Genomic DNA, 21,054 nt, shown 5'->3' on the forward strand with positions numbered 1-21,054 from the left:
GGGTTCCAAATTCTCCACATCCTTGCCGACACTTGTTATTTTGTTTTTTGGTTTTTTTGACAGCAGCTATCCTGACGAGTGTGAGGGGTTTAACCATTTTAAAGTAGATATCTTAGTCCTTGATTTTTAATCCAGGGCTTTCTTGATTGTACTACATTACAATGCACTCTCTGTGAAAGAGGAATTTGAAACGAGGAATAGTGGATTTCTAAACTAGATATTATGTTCTTTCAAATATTATAAAAGAAAAGAGCATGATAAATTTTAAGTCCAACAGACCTGGATTCGAATCCTGTTTATGTAGCTTACTAGCTATGAAGTCTTGAGCAAACTACATAACTGATAAGCCTGAACTGCCCCATCAGTAATGTCAGGAGAAGAATGCTGTGAGGATTATAGATACATGTATATGTAAAGTGTCTAACTGAGGAACTGGTAAATAATAAGCACATCCTAAGTAGCAAGTATTATTGAAAGGCTAGTGACAAGAAACAGAATTGAACCCGTACCAATTTTGGTAGCACTGTAGATGTTTTCAATAGGAAATATTTCTCCTAGCCCATATAGGAGAACCTTGGCCAGAGCTGGAACCAGTTGGGTTGTAGTGATCAGAACATTCACACAATTCTTTCTGGAAGGGAGAAAGAGGGAAAAGAAAAGAAAAAGGTGAAATCAAACCAACCTGCGAACAAGAATTCAAATGGATCTTCTCTCTAGGACCTGCTTGTGAAAAATTAACCTCAAAATGCCTGGCATGGTATCTGTTCAGTGCCAATGTCCACTTTTTGCTCTAATTATCTCAGGTTTATTTATTTTCCCAATTAAAGGACAGAGACTTTTGTGGTGGACGCAGAGCAGCAACTGGATTCTTGCCTCACTTCCTTCTGACCAGTCTAGCTCACTGCATTGTTAGCAAACCCCACCAACCCACGGCACTGATACCACACTCCAGAAAACACAACGAGGCTTTCAGTTACAGCGCCACTTCATCTGAATGAGATATGACTGAAGTCCTCTCTGCTCATCACACCATGGCAACATAAATTTCAGAATACATATTATTTTCACAAGTCCTTTACCTTCACAGATATCCACCCCTTGGTGTCAGTTTTACTGTTTAGTAGGCTGTGAATCTGGAATTCTTGTTTCGAGGGAGGGACGAATAAGGGTATGTATTTATTTCCCATTCTAAGCTTCAAGCTCAAATCTCCTTAATCTGCTTAATGTACCCTTTTTCTTTTCTTTTTTCAAGTTATTTATTTTTGGCTGCGCTGGGTCTTCGTTGCCGTGCGCGGGCTTTCTCTAGTTGCAGCGAGCGGGGGCTACTCTTCCTTGCGTGTGCAGGCCTCTTATTGTGGAGGCTTCTCTTGTTGCGGAGCACAGGCTTTAGGCGCACAGGCTTCAGTAGTTGTGGCTCACGGGCTCCAGAGCGCAGGCTCAGTAGTTGTGGCGCAAGGGCTTGGTTGCTCCGCGGCACGTGGGATCTTCCCAGACCAGGGTTGGAACCCGTGTCCCCTGCATTGGCAGGCGGATTCTTAACCACTGCACCACCAGGGAAGTCCCTGTACTCTTTTTCTTTTGAATCCCACCTTCCCGAGTAGGTTTTGCTACATTTCTCTGGCGCTTCCTACACTTAGGATGTTTGTGATATAGCTCCTACATGTATTCTTTGATGTCACCAGGCCCACCCACGTTCTGGGTTGGAGATTCTGGGTTACTGAGTATAATTTAGTGAGCAAAAAGTAAGAGAAAAGGAAAAAGCTTTCAAAGCTCTTCGGTGTGCTTTTAGAGTAAAATGACCTTGCCTCCCACCTAACCGAATACTTCCCTGCATCATTTGAACTCTTCTCACCCCTGTCCCACAGTCTGTTTTAGGGAATGGCCTATCCTGGACTAGGGTGGAAGAAAGCGTCTCTCTGAGAGGATGAAAACTAAAATTATTATTTCCATACCTGGACTGGATGAGAAGTAAGGACTTCAATGCAGTTCCTAACCAGGAATCTGTTAAAACTTCAATTTCTGCTCTTAGTCTCTGCAGTGCTTCCTTTCTCTGGGGACTGAGGAGCCCTTTGGGAATAAAAGTAGACACATTCGTCATTTGACAACATCCTTGCTGGCACAGAGAAAGCGACTTCTATATTCAATTTGGAAATAGTGTTAGTTACTGAGATATTCTACTGAGCTAACACATCTCTCTCCTTGATAAAACCCTAGCCTACTCAAAATGCCTTTTTTACTTTCTTCACCAGAATATTTTGTGGGGGGAGGGGGAGGTGCATAATCACGGCAACCAAATCAGCGGATGGAGACGCTGTGATTAGGCTCTGGCAGAGGCTCTTTCATCACCAACCGGTAACGTAATTTGCAGACCAGTGGACCATACTTTGAGTAGCACTGCTTTAGATGTGACACCAAGAACCAAAGGGGGAAAAATTACAGATGGAGAGTCCACAGCATTTCCAATCTCTTTCTAAAGAAACCGAGGCCCACAGAGGAAAGGGACTGCCTGAGAATACACAGCAAGTTAGTGGCTTTTGGTCTCAGAAATCTTCCCACTAGCATACACTGCTCCCACAGTGACTGCTCTCACCCACTTCAGAACACATCAACCTGAGATCCCAGGCCGAATCACCAGCTTTCTGAATGTCATTTATTTGTACTGTACTTCTGAAACAACTCCAGCTGATAAGAGACTAAAACACTTCTTTATTAAAGATCAGATGATTTAGCACAAAACAAAAAACAATTCATCTGATGGGAGCACGTTACCTGACACTTGAGTTACAATATTCAAATGATAAACCTGGCTCTGAATTTTCTGCAGTGAAGGTAAAAAGAGAAATTCTGCATTCTATTACCAACACTCCATAAAAACAGAAGTCATTTCTATGAGTAGAACTGTGTATAATTTGTTTTCAGTCTGATGGTTTTTCACAATGCAAGCCTAGAATTAGATGACTCTCAAAATTTCTGATAAAACAAAACAAAAACCAAACAAGTATCTATACGTCATGTGTGACATATACATAAGCACGCGTATGTCATATATCATGTGGCACTTTTGTTAATTCGTATTTTACAAAATACAGGTGGATATTACTTTTACTATGTTCCCCACGGTGGGCTCAGGGGATTCTCACAGAGGGTTATATATCACTTTCTTCAGGAAACCACATCCAGACACTCACTGGGCAGAGAAAGGACCAGAGACTTAGGTTGTATATGAAAATGAACAAAAGAAAGGCTAATGTCTGTGAGAGAGAAAGAGCAAAAAGACTTGGTTACCAAAATAAAAAGTACTGGCTCTGAATCATGAAGAAAAAAAAGCAGTAAAGAGAGGGATCTGAAAAAAGTAAATAAATTAGATTCCCAAAAGCCCAGACGCCTCTGATTTTTTCTGGTATTGGAGCACTGTAACACGAATGCCCCAAACTGATCTTTGAAGCCCTATTTTTACTTTCTGCCCCACACTGTAGCAGTGGTATGGTAGGTAGGAGGGCTCTCTTGACCTGAGGTAATAGACTTCTAGGCAGTCTATGGAATCCCTGAAACTTCACGCAACATTTTGTGCAGATGGAGGTGGTTGAGGGTGATGGCTCACAGTTTTCAATATTTTCTCACAAGGGTATATCGCTAAAAAAGGAATTGCATGAATGTAAAGTGCAGTGGACCAAGAGTTCGGGATTCCAGTTGTGGTATGGGCACTAATTTGCTATGTGACCCGACCTTGTTACCCTCATGATGGACCATCAATTTTCTCAAGTGCAAAATGAAGGATTTAGATTAGTTCCCTAATGTCACTTCTAATTTGAACAATCTATGGCTAATTAATTAATTCCAAATAATAGAATTTTAGGCATAATGGCACCTGACATTTGAGATATATCTGGGCAGAAAGAATTTCCAAGGTCCTTCAAATCACAATGCACGGATACTGCCCACCTATCATCCTGGACCTAGTTTTCCATCCACTATAAACCTGGTTGCTGGTTCCACCTGACTTGTCCCGATGGCTATATAAATCTGTTCAAAAATATGGCAACCTATTAAATATTACTGATAGTAGTTGTTTGCGAAGTTATACCAAGAGAAGTCCATGAGAAATGCAGAGCTTCCTCCCCAGAGGGTTTCAATCAAACCTGTTTTTTAAATACAGAGTTAAAATGTTACTGTGGCACAAATTCATAAGTCAGGGAGCCCTAAGGAAACCCTGGAAAAGAAAACAGGAAATCAGAACAAAACAGAAAATTAGCTGGTTGTATGCCACACTTACCAGCCACATTGCTTTTATGCTTATCATAGATTTCTCTCACTTTTCGGTAACGGAAAGCCAGTTTCCTCATCCAGTCCACACCTCCCTGGACGCCCACAGAGGAACCATGGCTGCCACTACCTCCTGAGCCACTGAAACCATCTGTTGAGAAACTGTAGTTGCTGTAGAGAGAGAGGATGATGAAAATTAAAATCTACACTGCATGGAATTTTTGGTTGAATGCCACCTCGGATTGATTCTCTGTCCTATTCCAGGCATCTGACAGCAGCAAGGCTTTGAGAATCTTCTTTCTTAATCTCTGTATGTCAGAGTCTATCTTTTCATCAGTCCTCCATCTCATCCCTATTGCTTCTATCAAAGAAAGGATGGAAAGGGAGAGCAAGAGAGGCAAGACTAATTCAAGCACCAGCATCCCCTAGAGGTTGGCTTCAGACAGACCCTCTTTTCATTAATGACAGAAAATACCTTACAGTGAAAAAAACCCGGAATACAAAACTTTTGTGTACATACCCACCCACAGACACACACACAATGATTGCAACTATGTAAAAAGGAGAAACGTGAAAAAATAATGGAAGGAACTAACCCCAAATTCTAATAATAGTTAGAAAATGGGGATGTTTTCCTTCAGTGATCTTTTGGCTCGTTTAATAAGTTCATGGGTCACATATAAAATATGTCCACAAATTCTTTAACACTCCTCTAACTTTGCTCCCTGTAGGTACGGACTGTATTTGAACGTAAACAGAATGTGGTGGAAGTGATGGTGTTGGACTTTAGAGACCAGGCTTCTCTTACAGCACTTGCTCTAAAAGAAGTCAGCTGTCACAGGAGAACACTCATGCTGCCCCATGAAGAGGCACATAGTGAGGACTGAGGCCTCCTCCTATCAGCCACACATGGAAGCAGGTCCTCCAGCTCCAACCAAGCCTTCAGATGATTTAGCTTCAGCTATCTTGACTTCAATCTCAGAGACCCTGATTCAGAACTACCCAGCTAAGTCACTTTCAAGTTCCTGACCTACAGAAGCTATGAGATGATAACTGGTAACTGTTTTAAGCTACTAAATTTGGGGGTAATTTGTTACACAGCAATAGACAACTATTATAGCTAAACAGGTTGGGAGGGATTAATACTTCCTAAGTCAAGATTTCCAAATGACTGACAGAATTAGAGACAACTTGGTTCAATCAGAAGTCAAAATAGAGTTCAGTGTAAAATTCTATATTTAAGAAAATAAAGCTGCCAAGACAGAAGATTGGTAATTACTAGTTAGCCATATGCATAAGAGAAAAAAAAAATACTAGGGTTCAGAGTGGACTGTAAACTGCTTCAGACCAGGCTTTTTCCTAAGGTGAGTAAAATCTCTTAAGACTTGGTACCCTCCAAGGCTGTGGAAGACACAGCATACACGACTGAATCTGCTCCAGAAGTGAAACCTTTCTATCCTTCTCGGCACCAAAGGGTTACGTCCTTACTAAGTGATATGTCCAGTTCTGCTCTAGATTTGAGAATTCACAGAGGAAACAATTTTAGGGTAGACGCATGGAAAAACTTTTTGCCTATGAAAAGGGATAAACATTAAAACAAATTAACATGAAAAGATGTGACAACTTTTTTTCTAAAGGTCTTTAAATGTAAGGTAGATAAAATTTTTGGATTATTCTTAGCTACGACTACTGAGCTAGAAGACAGTAGCCAAGAGAGAAAGGAGGAGACCGGGCAAGCATTTTGCCACTGAGACCTCCTTGGTTTAGCGTTCACTGTGATATTAATGTTTAAGATTGTCTTCCATAGGGTCACTCCTGACACCATCAGACCCCCCACAATTAACTTCCTTGGTGAAATCCCTGATGCTTATTTGTATCTAAAACCAATCAATCTGGAAGCACACTTTTCCCGACTGAAAATCTGGCCAAAGAGAAACTAGTATATCCTTTACTTTGGAATGCTTTTTTCTCATTCCATCATGCTACCCATTCATCAAGGTCATAGTTAAATTCTACTGTGCTGAGAAGGCCACTCCAATGTCGGCACCACGTACTCCCCACACCCATCAGAATTACTTTCTATTCTGTGTTCCATCACATTTTCTATTGTCACCTTCTCACACTACATGCCCTCGTTAACTACGTTTGTTTCTATCTCCTCTAATAGACTGTGAGCTCTTTTAGGGCTGTGTCTTATTCATCTTTGTTTTCCTCTGCACCTAGACAGTGTCTTATGCCTAACAGGTGTACTGATGTTTAAGACATCATTGTTTTTATCACCTCAAGTCTTGGCCATTGTCATCAGAAGCCACATCTTCCACATGCACCTGGTCACACTCCTGTTAAAAGACAAAACCACACATTATTTCAGTCCAGGGAGTAGAAGTGCTATTACCACCACAATATATTGTAAAAATATCACAAACAATGGCGAGGTGATGAAATACCTTATGGTCTCCTATGTGTGGAGGATCACTCTCACCCCCCTTTCTGTTCAACTTCTTTTAAGGCCTAATTTACATTCCTCAGTCTTCATGAAATCTTCCTTAACCATCCCAACCCTCAGTTATGCTCTTATCTCAATAGTTCATTTTTCCAACAGTCCATGGGTATAAACACAAGCTCCCTTACACTGTCAGGTGTGCCTATGTCCTACACTAGACTGTAAGTCCTATTACATTGTAGGCCCCTTATGGCACGACCATGCCTTACATCTCCTTTGTACCCCTCTAGTCTAGTCCAGTGCCCTTATATAGCATGTACTCAATACATTTTTGCAGATGAAACAGATGCTGGTAGAGTGCGTGTCGTATCAAAACTGAGAATGACTGAAACAGAAATTTGCAAATTCAAACTTAGGAATTAGAAGAGGTCATCTAAGTCAATCTCCTCATATTCTAAAAGTGAGGTAAAACAATTTGCCCAAGGTCATAAAACTAGTGAGTGGCAGAAAGAAACTAGAAGGAGCCTGGGTCTTCTAATCTGAATCCAAGGTTCTTTTCTTTAAGCCCACACTACTACTGACATAAAACGCCACCCACTGCCTAACTGACAGATTCATTCCTCTGACACCACCTAGGGTGGTGCCGTGATGTCCACCTGCATCAGAATCCTCTGGGGAAGATTTTTAAAAATGCATATTTTTGAACAGAATTTCTGTGAGTGAAGTCCTAGAATCTTCATTTTTAACAAGCTCCCCAGGTGATTCTTATGCCCCCTGAAGTTGAGAACCACTGACCTGGGGGGCAGGAACACATTCAGGTCAAATTCTTCACAGAACTTTCAGTCCTGAGTGAGGACTATGTCTAGAAAATCATTACAAATACAATTTGGCAACAATTACTGGCACATAGTAGGTTTTCAATAAATGTTTGCTGAATAAAACTATAATGTCCCAACTTATCAACATGTGAAGTTGAGGGAAGATTAAAGCACTGTGGAGCTTACACAAAAGTGTTGGAGTTTAGAGCCCTATTAATTTAATTTGTTGGAGAATTGTCTGTTGAGTAGAACTAGACTGTATTTTAAAAGAAAGAGGATTACTTCATGTTCATTTTACTTTAAAATTTAAAAAACTAGGTAATATATGTAGTACACAGTTCAAAATTCAAAAGGACATTAAGTGACAAGTCTGCTCCTTCCCACCTCTGTGTTCCAGCGACACATTCCCGTCCTGAGATAGAACAACTGTTACTAGTTTGTTGTGTACGGTAACTGCTTAACTGAGGCCCAGAATGGGGAGATAACTTTCCTAACTTGGTACTCGCAGTCTGGTCTCCTGATTCCCAGTCCTGTGCTCTTTCCACTACACGATGTTCACCTCAAAGATGAACTCAAATGTCAAAACCAAAAAAATTAACCAAGAAGCTCTCAGTGTTTCCTGGTTTCCCTCCACCTAACTATAAAATGATCTGACATCAAGGCTAACCTATCCATGGACAATAAGCACGTATAAAATACAATGAGTTAGAGTAGCCATCTACAGATCTGACAAATCAAGAGGCTATCTTTTAAGAAGGTAAAACTGAAAAACATTCAAGAGTACAAATAATCAAAGCCACCTTCTATATGTTATTTAATATAGCTGAATAAATTGGAAGGTTGGTTTATATATCAGTGTTTTGCCTGATGGGGTGGCACTTCCCCTAGAGCTAGATCACTTCCAAATAGGCTAACAAAAATCAAGTTTTTGAGCCAATAAAACTGAAGCCCAGAACTAAGACTGTGGTGACCTAACCAAGGCACTATTTCTTCAAGACTATGTGCACCCAAGTGCCGAGCTGGCCTCTCCATACCTACCCTGTCTAACCACATTTCCTCTAAATACAAAAAGCACAGGCTCAATAAATAGTTATTGAACAAAGTGTTTCACTGAAGTGCAGAAACAATTTTAAATGCTTACCTCTAAGTCATTGAAAAATAGATGCGTGTCAGCCACTTCAAAAATCATTTCTTCCATTGTTAAACCTGAGCCAATCACTACTGTTGGGTCCTGAAAGACAATAAGAGAATAATTTGCTTGACTTGGCACTCACAGCATTGGTTCTTATCGTTAAATGATTCAAAATAGTTTGGGTCAAGGCCAAAACAACACTGGCCCACAACAGTGCTTCTCACTATTACTGATGCAATTTCATTCAGTTATAAGAATCTGGGATTGTGCAAAGTTAAACATTTCAGGACTTTAGGACTTTAGTTTCTAGAAAACTTAACCCACTTTAAAAAAAATTTTTTTTCGAAGAAATTCCGTTTCAGGAGAAATTCTAACTATCACTGAAATATTGCTCTTATAACACCCATTATCGTCCCCCCGCCCAACCTCACACATACAGTACAATACCAGAAGTCAGCAATCTGACAATCTCAACAACGAGGAAATCAGTAAAGAAATATTTGCAGGAAAACCAATGCACGTAGCTTTAAAATGAACTATCAGACCTTCCCTTAGAGGCAGTATGCTCTTATTTTATATAGTCTCATTACCAGACTTGTTATATAGTATATGAGCTTATGTCAGCTTGCCAGTCTAGATACTAAAAGCCTATGGGAAAGTACTTCTAACAGAAACATTGGTGACAATAAGAAATAATTGGGAGCAGTAAAAGTAGGAAAGCAAAGGAGGCTGATATTTTTATAAAATGTATTCATAGAAACTAAAAAATAGGAGCCTGGAGGTAATTTAGTACAGAAATATACACCCACTACCTCAAAAACAGCTCATCCCTCTATCAAAACTGATGTTAATACTGATGACTAAAGTTAAATTCTGCTTGGTATATTTCATTTAAGAAGGTATATAATCTATTTTATTTTATTTTAAGGTTTTTAAAAAAGATTAATTAATTTAGACTGTGCCGGGTCTTAGTTGTGGCATGCGGGCTTCTTAGTTGCAGCATGCGGACTCTTCAGTTGCGGCATGCGGACTCTTCAGTTGCGGCAGGCGTGCAGGATCTAGTTCCCCAACCAGGGATTGAACCCGGGCCCCCTGCATTGGGAGCGTGGAGTCTTACCCACTGGACCACCAGGGAAGTTCCTAAGAGGGTATATAATCTATTTTAGAAAGATATTTTATATTTTAAATGTACAGATCTGGTATATTCTCAGCTAAATGGAATGCTCAGTTTGGGCTGTTATATGTGACATAGGGATAACAGACGAGTCTTTGGAGTAGATAATCCTGAGACTCCACTCTGTTTTGAGCCTCAGTCCCATACTCAGTCTTTGCAAAATACTGCTCTCCAACAACTTCAGCTTTCAGTACTGGTCCCAGGTCTAGTCTCTACCTTTATCATCAGCTCTGCCTGACCATGTAGTCTGCCTGGTATAAGCCATTGGGTGAAGCTTTATGTGAAAGGTGAAAGGTCAACAGGGTAAGATGGAGATAACAGAGACAGTGATTTTGGTTACCTGCACACATAGTCAGGAGAGGGACAGTTACAACAAAGGAAGAAAGACTCAAATTACCTTTCCATACTTCTGGGCATAGGATCCAGTAAGAAGGGAGTGGAAGATGATGATGGTTTCATCTAAGTCCCACAGAAATACCCGCTGAGTGAGGAAAATATTTTAAAAAATGAGTGAGCATCTTTTTTAATCGTAATGGAATGAGACAAGAAATCAATAACAGAAGGAAAACTGGAAAATTCACACATCTGTGAAAATTAAACAATAATCTTAAGCAACCAATGGATAAAAAAGAAATAAGTGAAATTAGAAAATACCTTGAGATGAATGAAAACCAAAAACAACATACCGAAATTTATGGGATGCTGTGAAAACAATGCTAAGAAGGAAATTTATAGCTCCAAACGCGTACCTTAAAAAAGAAGATCTCAATCAAAAACCAAACTGCACAATTTAAGTTGCCAGAAAAAGCCAGTAGAAGGAAGGAAATAAGAAAGGTTAGAAGAGATAGATAAAGCAGAGGGTAGGAAAAAAATAGAGAAAATCAAAAAAACCGAAAGTCGGTTCTTTGAAGAGGTCTACAAAATTGACAACTTTTAGCTAGACTGGCTAAGAAAAAAGAGAGAAGACATAAATTACTAAAATCAGAAATAAAAGTGGGACATTATTACCAATTTTACAGAAATAAAAAGGATTATAAGAAAATACTGTGAAGAGTTATACACCAACAAATAATCTAGATGAAATGAACAAACTCCTAGAAATTCACAATGTGCCAAAACTGACTCAAAAAGAAACAGAAAATCTGAACAGATCTTTAACTGGAGGAGGTTGAATCAATAATAAAAAACATCCCAAGAAAGAAAAGCCCAGGACCAGATGGCTTCACTGCTGAATCCTACCAAACACTTAAAGAAGAATTAACACCAATCCTTAAGATCTTCCAAAAAAACTGAAGAGGAGGGAACACTTCCTAACTCACTCTATGAAGCCAGCATTACCCTGATACTGAAGACAAAGACACTGCAAGAAAACTGCAGACCAATTCTCCTTTGAACAGTGATGCAAAAACCTCAACAAAATAGTGGCAAACAATATTCAGCAGCGTATTTAAAGAATTATAAATCATGACCAAGTGGGATTTGTTGCCAGAATGCAAGAATGGTTCAACATAGAAAAATCAATATAATATACTGCATTAACAGAATAGAGGAAAAAACCCACGTGGTCATCTCAATTGATGCAGAAAAAGCATTTGACAAAATTCAACACACTTTCATGATAAAAACACTCAATAAACTAGCAACTTCCTCACCATGATAAAGGACATATATGAAAAACCTACAGCTAATATCATACTCAATGGTGGAAAATTGAAAGCGTTACCCCTGAGATTAGGAATAAGAGTATGCCTGTTTTCACCACTTCTATTCAAATGGTACTGGAAATTCTAGCCAGAATAAACTGGCAAGGAAAGGGGAAAAAAGGTACCCAAACTGGAAAGGAAAAAGTAAAATTACCTCTGTTCACAGATGACATGATCTTATACATAGAAAACCCTTAAGAATCCACAAAAAATTGTTAAGGGCTAATAAATGAATTCAGAAATCAGCTGTATTTCTATAAGCTTGCAATGAATAATTCTAAGAGGAACTTAAAACACAACAGCATCAAAAATAATAAAATATTTAGGAATGACTTTAACTAACAGTTCAGGACTTGTACACTGAAAACTATAAAACATCACTGAAGGAAATCAAAGAGGACACACCTAAATAAATGTAAAGACATTCCATGTTCATGAATATAAGACTTAATATTGTTAAGATGACAATACTACCCAATGTGATCTACAAATACAATGGAATCCCTATCAAAATCCCAACAGTGTTTTTTAAGGAAACAGAAAAACTAATCCTAAAATTTGTATGAAATCTCAAGGGACCCTGAAGAGCCAAAATAATCTTGAAAAAGAACAAAGTTGGAAGACTCACACTTCCTGATTTCAAAACTTACTACAAAGCCACAGTAATCAAAACAGTGTGGTACTAGCATAAGGATAGATATACAGACCAATGGAATAGATGAGAGAGCCCAGAAATAAATGCTTTTATATATATATATATATATATATATATATATAACAATGGGGAAAGGAAACTGTTTCCAAAACAAGGTCCTGGGAAAACTGAATATCCATGTGCAAAAGAATGAAATTAGATCCCTACTTCACACTATGTACAAAAATTAACTCAATATGGATCAAAGACCTAAATTTAAGAGCCGAAACAATAAAATGCTACCAAGAAAACATGGTTGAATATCTTCATAATCTTGTTTCCTTAAATATAACACCAAAAGCACAAGCAATAAAAGAAAAATAGAACTTTATCAGAATTTAAAACCTTTAAGCATCAAAGGATACTATCAAGAGTGAAAAGACAATCTGTAGAAAATATCTGCACGTCATATATCTGATAAGGGATTAATATCTAGAATATAAAGAATTCCTAACATCAACAATAAAAAAACAAACAACCCAATTTAAAAATGGGCCACGGATTTGGACATTACTTCAAATAAAACAGACAAATGGCCAATACACACATGAAAAGATATTCAACATTATTAATCATGAAGGAAATGCAAATCAAAACCACAACGAGACACCACTTCACACCCATTAGGATGGATTATGCAAAAAATGGGAAATAACTGGAACCCTGGTACATTGCTGGTAGGAATGTAAAATGGTGTAGTCATCTGGAAAACATTTTGGTGGCTCCTCAAAAAGCTGAACATAGAACTACCATATGATCCCGCAATTCTACTCCTACATTTATACTTTTTCAAATAATTGAAAAGAGGGACTCAAAGAGATACCTGTACAGCAGTGTTATAGCAGCATTATTCACAATAGCTCAAAGGTGAAAAAACCCCAAGCGTTCTTCACAGATGAAAATGGATAAACAAAATGTGCTATATATACACAATGGAATTATTCAGCCATAAAAAGGAATGAAGTTCTGATATATGCTACAGCATGGATGAACCTTGAAAACATTATGCTAAGTGAAGTAAGCCTGACACAAAAGGATAGATTTTGTATGATTCCACTTATATGAACTATCTAGAATAGGCAAATTTATAGTGACAGAAAGTAGAACAGAGGTTACCAGGGACTAATAGGAGGGGAGAATAGGGAATTATTGCTTAATGGGTGCAGAGTTTTTGTTTGGATCATGAAAAACTTCTGGAAACAGATAGCAGTGACAAACAACACTGTGAATGTACTTAAAATTGCACACTTAAAAAATGGTAAATTTTATATTATATATACCTTACCACAATTTAAAAAATGAGTGAGTCCTCCGTTTTTTCCAAGAAATATATCAGGTCTTTAGATTTTCTTTCTTTCTCCTCCTGCCCTCCCCGCTGCCCCCAGTAACAAAAGGGAAGAGAGGTTTCAAACATAGCCTCAATTTACCTATGTCTTCTGAACACCTGTCAATGGACTCATTTTTAAATATGGCTTTTCCCTCCCATTAAATGATCACATTATAGAAAAATTGAAGAAAGAAAACAAAAGGATTAATATCAAAACTCCATTATTATTAGAATTTTGTATGACTTTCTAGTCTTTTAATAATGAAGCCAAATGTATGCCCATAATAAATTCCTATAGTGTTTAAACTACAGAATAAGTGAGAGCCAATCTCATTAATAAGTTACCAGATCTGGTTGCATGTTTCACAGAAACTTGGCCTAAAGCACTTTAGTTCTCTCATTTTACTTTGAGATTTTAAAATGGAGAACAGTATATTACTTGTGACACCCTCTGCTTTCTGAATATGATGCATTATTCTTTCTGTTCTCCTCTGGAATACAGAAAACAGTTTGTTCTTTCCCTTAAAAAGTGACCTGGCCACCTAAATTCAAAAAAGCTTTTTCAGTGCTCTTGGTGAAAAGGATCTGAAAGTGATATGGTAAGATATGGGCATAGAGTAATGTGTTTTTACATTTCTCTTTTCACTTGGCCAATTCATTTTCTCTTGCTCAGGAATTATAGGGTATACAACACAGAACCACATAATCTCATGAGTTTCAGATATATATTTGATAAATTTAAGAAATGAGAAAAAAAAAGGTTGCAACTCAAATGAGTTTCTTCCCATACTTCTAATTCACTGTCCTGGGAAGAGCTGGCATCAGCTTTCCTCTTGCCCCGGTTCTTGCCAGTCATGTTTTTCCTGGACTGGTCATCAGCATCTTTACTTGGTGTAGTCTGGGTCAAAGATGGGCTTGTAGAAGGGTCTCCTGGAAAGGAAAAGTGAGACACCGGTATTGCCAGTGTAGTCACAGGCTATAAGAACCAGAGCAGAATGGTCAGCAGGTTCTCTGCCCTTAAGAATCATGTTGCAGGGATAAAGGCTGGAATACCAAACTTTACTTAAGCAATTTGGAAATGTAGACCAAACATCATGAAGAGAGTTATAACTAGAATTTATATGCCTTCCTCCCAATGGAAGAACACATCTATAAGTCATTTTGCCAAAAAAAAAAAAAAAAATTAAACCTGAACCTGATCAAGCTTCTAGATCAGGGTTTCTCAACTTGGCACAATTGACCTTTTTAGACCAGATAATTTTTGTTGTGAAGGGACGTCCTGTGCGTTGTAGGATGTTTGGTTAAGCAGCATTCTTGGCCTCTACCCACTATATGCCAGTAGCACCCCCTTCCCAGCGTGACAACCAAAAATGGGTCCATACATTGCCAAATACCCCTGGGGGATATTTGGAGGCATGGGGGTGGAGGCAGGGGGCACAGAACCACCTCTAGCTGAAAGACCACTGCTCTAGATCCATTTACCACTTTAAATAAAATACAGAAGGCAGTGGGCTGTGGTAAGCTACCCTCTAAGGTTATAACTGGCGAAATTTAGACTGAGAAATGGTATGGGACAAACAATCTATTGATTGTTTCTTCAACAAATAAATTACAACCGGAAATAAAAAGGGATAGGGGAATTTATAGGTTAAAACAAAATATCCACCAATCACAATGTATGGACCTTACTTGGATCTTATTTTAAACAAACTGTAAAGAGAAAAGCAAAACTCCTAACATTTATGAGAAAACTAGAAATATGAATACCCTTTGGTATTTTATGTTATTAAGGAATTATTGTTGAATATTTAAGATGGGATAATGGCATTGTGGTTATGTTATCAAGCATTATAAATAAATATGATACCTGGCATTTGAGAAGGGAATTGGATGAAGTATAGTTGAAACAAGATTGCCTATGAGTTGTTAATTGCTGAAGTTGGATGACAGATATATAAGGGTTCATTATACCATTCTGACAACTTCTGCCACTGTTTGAAACTCTCCATTATTAAAAAGTTAAAATTGTTATGAAGAACAAAGATATTTAGAGAAATGAATTCAAAACTAAGGCATCAACACATGTAATGATTTCAAAGTTATGTACGTTCAAAGCAGCAACCATTTGTATGTCTTTATCTAGAAGACCAGTAGAGGCAAGATGCACAGACAACTGCATTAGTTGATGTAGACCACTGTTTTTAAAAATGCATCAGTGTTAACGATAAACAGTCCTTCCCCAAGTTACATGATGTGACAGCGAACCACCAAATTTTCATGAAAAATAGGGATAAAAAGTATGTGCATATGTTTACTGAATGTGTGCATAAAGTCTTTATGTCAGGATTTTTTTTTTTTTTAAACACTAGTCCTTTGGTTTTTTATTAATTAATTAATTTATTTTTGCTGTGTTGGGTCTTCGTTTCTGTGCGAGGGCTTTCTCTAGTTGTGGCAAGTGGGGGCCACTCTTTATCGCGGTGCGTGGGCCTCTCACTATCGCGGCCTCTCTTGTTGAGGAGCACAGGCTCCAGACGCGCAGGCTCAGTAGTTGTGGCTCACAGGCCTAGTTGCTCCGCGGCATGTGGGATCCTCCCAGACCAGGGCTCAAACCCGTGTCCCCTGCATTAGCAGGCAGATTCTCAACCACTGCGCCACCAGGGAAGCCCTATGTCAGCATCTTTTAATCTGGACATCATAATTCATTGATCCATTTCAAAGCTAGAGGTTTACATTTGTAGGTTAAATTTTATGTATTTCTTTGGGGAAAAAGAACCATACCTTTCTTCAGAATCTTAAAGGGATCCATGACACAGAAAAAGTTAAGAACTACTGTTCTGAGGCCTAACCAGAAGTCAGTTATGCACAGACTAAAACTGGAGTCCTCCAGCTTTTATAAAATGTGCTAAGATTCTGAAGTTCTCTGTGACAAGCATATTATAGCTACAGGGAGAGTGGAGTGGGAGTCATAAATAAAGTCTTTTCATTCTTGGTACTTTTCTGTTCACAGCATCAGGTATTATATTCAGTCTGCCAACGACTCATCGTTGTCTGGTTACAGTGTTTAAATACTCCTCACCTGAGAAGGAAGGCCGATAGCATGGTAACAGTGACTTAGACCAGAACAAAGCAATCTTCACCATCACCTGTTGGATGAAATGCCCTTAAGCCAAATGTAGAGCTTACCAGAGGAAAGTCTCTGTGATGTAGGAGCAGGTACCATGACACTAGGCTTCTCCGTCTGGTATGTGGCTGCTGCTAAGGTGGTACTCTCAGCATCACTGTTAGTCTGGCCTGTGACTCCAAAGCTGGAGCTGGGGTAGCAAGCCTGGTACTGACTTTGACCAAGGATAGTATAGGTGGGATAGTCCTGTAGGTCAAAGGGAATAAGGGAGGAAAATAAGACACTTAGCCAGAGCATAACATTAATTTCAACACAAGAGACTTTCATGTCCCTCTTTTTCACAATTGTTTCCCTAAAACATTAACCCGACTTCTTATTTACCTAACCTATATAGTCTTCCACCTAAACCAATGATTTTCAAAATGCATTCTGTGGAAACCTAAGAGTCAAGAGGACACGCCTCAGGGACTGTCTTTGGGATGAGGTTAAGGCTGAGAGCAAAGTGTCCCATACACTGTACACACAATGTCCCTTTTCTACTATACCAGCCTTTTTTTTTTTCTACTTTATGTACAGAATTTCTGCACAGAATTTCTGAAGGAGAGTCTACTCCTTAAGAAGTTTATAAAGCACTGCACTAGGTGATAGTGCTTTTAAGCACAGATGAGCTTAAACAAAAAAGTGAATATCCTACATTAAAGTTTCCCAGTTTAAAAACTGAGTATCTCTCTCTCTCTCTCTCTTTAAAAATATTTATTTATTTGGCTGTTCAGGGTCTTAGTTGTGGCATGCGGGATCTTTAGTTGCAGCATGCAGGATCTAGTTCCCTAACCAGGAATCGAACCTGGGGCCCCTGCATTGGGAGCATGGAGTCTTAACCACTGGATCACCACGGCAGTCCCCTCTCTTTTTTTAAATAATCAAGCTTTCTTTAAAAATAAAGTTTCTTTAAAATATTTGAAGGGAACTTTTGGTAGCTTCACGGGCACATACATGACAAAACTTATCAAATCATACAATTTAAATCTGTGTAATTTACTGTATGTCAATTACACCTTAAAAAGCTGTAAAAATGGGTATGATGCACAGCTCAAATACACACCTTAAAAAATTCCACTGATAATTGATACTGGCGACAAGCAGGAAGAAGCTAACTGATCAGACCAATTATTTATAAAGAACACTGAGCATCTACCACAAGCCAAATATAATTCACAGTGTGAGTGTGCGTGTGTGTATGTGTTGGTACATGGGAGTTAAAAATCTAGCAGGATAGAAGACCAAAAACCATTTCCAACAAATTAGCAATAAACTGTATGTCAAATGAGTAAAACACAGAGGAAGACAACTATCACTGCAGACTGTGACAGAGAACTTTCTGAGACAAAGCAGCACAGGGGATAGGAAAAGGAACAGGCCCTGGAAAGGTTTTATTAAGGGGCCAGAGATGTTGAGTTGGATGAAACAAAGGATCTCTGTAGGCCTGAATGACTGGTTAAGGATTGGATTGGATTCTTTACGCAGTGGTGTATAGTTTGTGTGGGAGCAGAAAATGGGGATCATCAAATTCAAATAAATAAAAATATGAAAAGATTCTGAGCAGGTGAGTGACAGGATAAACTGTGGCATTTAAAGAAAATTAATCAGATAGTGTTTTAGAAAATGTACAGGCACGGTGAAAAATTAAAGATGAGATGAATAGTTAACTCAAGATTAAAGAGGAAAAAGCTAAACCATGGGAAACGACAGCAAAAATGAAAAAGCAGGGATTTCCCTGGCAGTCCAGGGGTTAAGACTCCACGCTTCCACTGTAAGGGGCACAGGTTAGATCCCTGGTCAGGGAACTAAGATTCTATATGCCATGTGACGCAGCCAAAAAAGAAAAAAGGAAAAGAAAAAGCAGGAAAGAATTCCAGAAATGGCTGGATTAGGGCTGGGTAAGGAAAAAAAAAATCGAAGATGACTGGTCTGGTTTTAGGCCTAGGTATATTAAAAAATAGTGTAACTGACAAGAGTTAAGAAGCCATAGGAAAAAGTGGTATTACTTTTGGAGGACAGGGAAACGGAAGAAAGGGTGGAATGAAAGGCTGGTTTTAGATATGGTCAACTTAGGGAAATAATAGGATATTAAAAAAAAAAGCCCATCAATCAGCAGGAAGCCTGTAGATATCATGAGGTCAGGACTAGAATCTTCGTTTTGGAAGAAGTAAATGGACATTGTGAATGTGGTTAAACATTCCTGGGGATGAAATAATAAGCATGTGGAAAACTAAATAGAGACTGTCCATGACAGAAGACAGGATATGCAAAGGGAGAGAGATGTTACCCTGAAGAATTCCAGGTACACAGCAGGAACTCAATAAATACCTGTGGACTAAAAGAATGAACAAATGCAAAAACAGTCAAAACACAAAAAGTGAACCAGAATAGCAATGTTAACTGCAGCCACAAAAAAAGATCCATGGAGGCAATGGGTGATAATACTAATTGCTGCAGAGAAAACAACAAATAAAAACATAACAACAAAACCAAAAAAACCCTAAAACGCTGAAGATGTTACAAGTGATCTAAACATACAGAGTTAATAGAATAGTGACCAAGACCAGACTAATTCACAAAGAAATGAGTGGCTAAGTAAAAAAAAGTCAAAGTAATATTTCCACAAACATTTATTATGTGCCTTCAATGTGAGTACTAGGCATTTTTCTGAACTCTCAGAACAAATAACTGAACAAAATAGAAAAATAAATCCCTACCCTTACGGAGCTTACATTCTTGTAGCAGCAGGGTAAGAGACAGACACACACACAGTAGATAAAGGAGCAGATATAATCATATCATTCATAGTCTTAGCAATGGAATGAGAGAAACTGGGTAGTAGCCTGAGAAACCATCCAAGGTCTCAGTCCTGAGGGCATCCAGAAAAAGGTCTCTCCACAGTCCATACTGGTTGTTCCTTAGATTGGCAAACTGATAATGGAAAGAAGAGAGGAAGAGCTAGCTAGATGAACCGTATCAACAGGAGGAACAAAAGCAGCACCGTACCTGGTTTGAGATGCTGGAAACTGCTGCTGCTGGAATATTGGCAATAGTAGACGAAGTGGATATCAGGCTGGCATTTGTGCTTGAAGCTATAAGATTGAAAGTGTTAAAAGATATTATGTAAACGCCTAAATGAAATTCAAAATATATTCTGTCCTAAGTAAACAGATCTATAAGGAGATAAAAAACATTGGCAAAGGAAGTAAATACTATATACTGGTTTTGCTCTTTTGCATGCCATACCTTAATTTAGACTTGATTAGAAATAAAACAGTTCACACATTTTTGTTTCAACTTGAGTCTTCAATTAGTCCTACTAAAGTCCTAGAAGGATACAACACAATGCACTGGTTCATACTAATGAGACCAGTGAAATCAGAACCTAAACCAAATCACTCCAGTCCATCTTCTCTTGGCAGCTGAAAAATAACTCACCTGCAGTGTGACCTACTGACACCAGCAGAAACAACAAGAACTCTGGCAAATCCACGTGTTAAGTCCTACACTGTGATATTTACTGTCACTTGCCCCAAATTATGCCTTTCCTGGTGCAACACAATTACTCTGAGAAATTGATGTAGTTTTCCAAATTCTAAAGTGCTTGGAGTTGCTTCAACAAACACCATGTTCTGGCATTTAATGATTTCACCCATGAGCCTGGAAAAATTCGGAAAACATTCAATATTATTCTGGCCAGGTAAAAATTTACTTCATAAGCTACTTAGGCTGCCTGTCTCACGACAAGAAATTTGGGTTTTTTTCACACCCTTCTATCACAGATTCCACCAGGGTTTTAATAAAATCCTCAGTGACTAGTATTTGTCACAGTGACGTTTCTCAGGTGGACAATGTAGGTGAAATTGTGAGGTACTGCTCTTGAACTCCTCTCTTTTGCTCATCATAAGCATATTTATACATGGTTTCTACCGCAGTCACACACACCATAAAGGCTCACCATCAGGTAAACCACACTATCTGACTACCTATCCCATTGGCGACAAAGTCCTCTAGAGGGAAAGTTATTAGGAAAACCTCCATTAAGAATAGTGCAGGTGGGACTTCCCTGGTGGCACAGTGGTTAAGGAATCCACCTGCCAATGCGGGGGACACGGGTTCGAGCCCTGGTCCGGGAAGATCCCACGTGCCGCAGAGCACCTAAGCCCATGTGCCACAACTACTGAGCATGTGCTCTAGAGCCTGTGAGCCACAACTACTGAAGCCCGTGCACCTAGAGCCCGTGCTCTGCAACAAGAGAAGCCACCGCAATGAGAAGCCCGCACACCACAACGAAGAGTAGCCCCCGCTCACAACTAGAGAAAAGCCCGCGCGCGGCAACG

At 38.9% G+C, this 21,054-nt stretch overlaps 1 protein-coding gene across 19 annotated transcripts in view; it reads right to left on the reverse strand.

The window, feature by feature from the left end:
* Positions 1-21,054, reverse strand: part of EYA3 (EYA transcriptional coactivator and phosphatase 3) — a 142,743-nt gene that overhangs the window by 11,495 nt on the left and 110,194 nt on the right. For all 19 annotated transcript variants that reach the window (XM_024766916.1, XM_024766928.1, XM_024766918.1 and 16 more), the window contains 9 exons: positions 19,721-19,806; positions 16,738-16,921; positions 14,345-14,484; positions 10,228-10,311; positions 8,666-8,755; positions 6,544-6,602; positions 4,274-4,434; positions 1,953-2,067; positions 510-631 (listed from right to left, as the gene is read on the reverse strand). In XM_024766916.1, the coding sequence (XP_024622684.1) occupies positions 510-631; positions 1,953-2,067; positions 4,274-4,434; positions 6,544-6,602; positions 8,666-8,755; positions 10,228-10,311; positions 14,345-14,484; positions 16,738-16,921; positions 19,721-19,806 (1,041 nt within the window). The remainder of the gene's footprint in view (positions 1-509; positions 632-1,952; positions 2,068-4,273; positions 4,435-6,543; positions 6,603-8,665; positions 8,756-10,227; positions 10,312-14,344; positions 14,485-16,737; positions 16,922-19,720; positions 19,807-21,054) is intronic.

The sequence above is a fragment of the Neophocaena asiaeorientalis genome, unplaced genomic scaffold, assembly GCF_003031525.2.
Source record: "Neophocaena asiaeorientalis asiaeorientalis breed wild unplaced genomic scaffold, Neophocaena_asiaeorientalis_V1.1 scaffold79, whole genome shotgun sequence".
Classification (NCBI taxonomy): domain Eukaryota; kingdom Metazoa; phylum Chordata; class Mammalia; order Artiodactyla; family Phocoenidae; genus Neophocaena; species Neophocaena asiaeorientalis.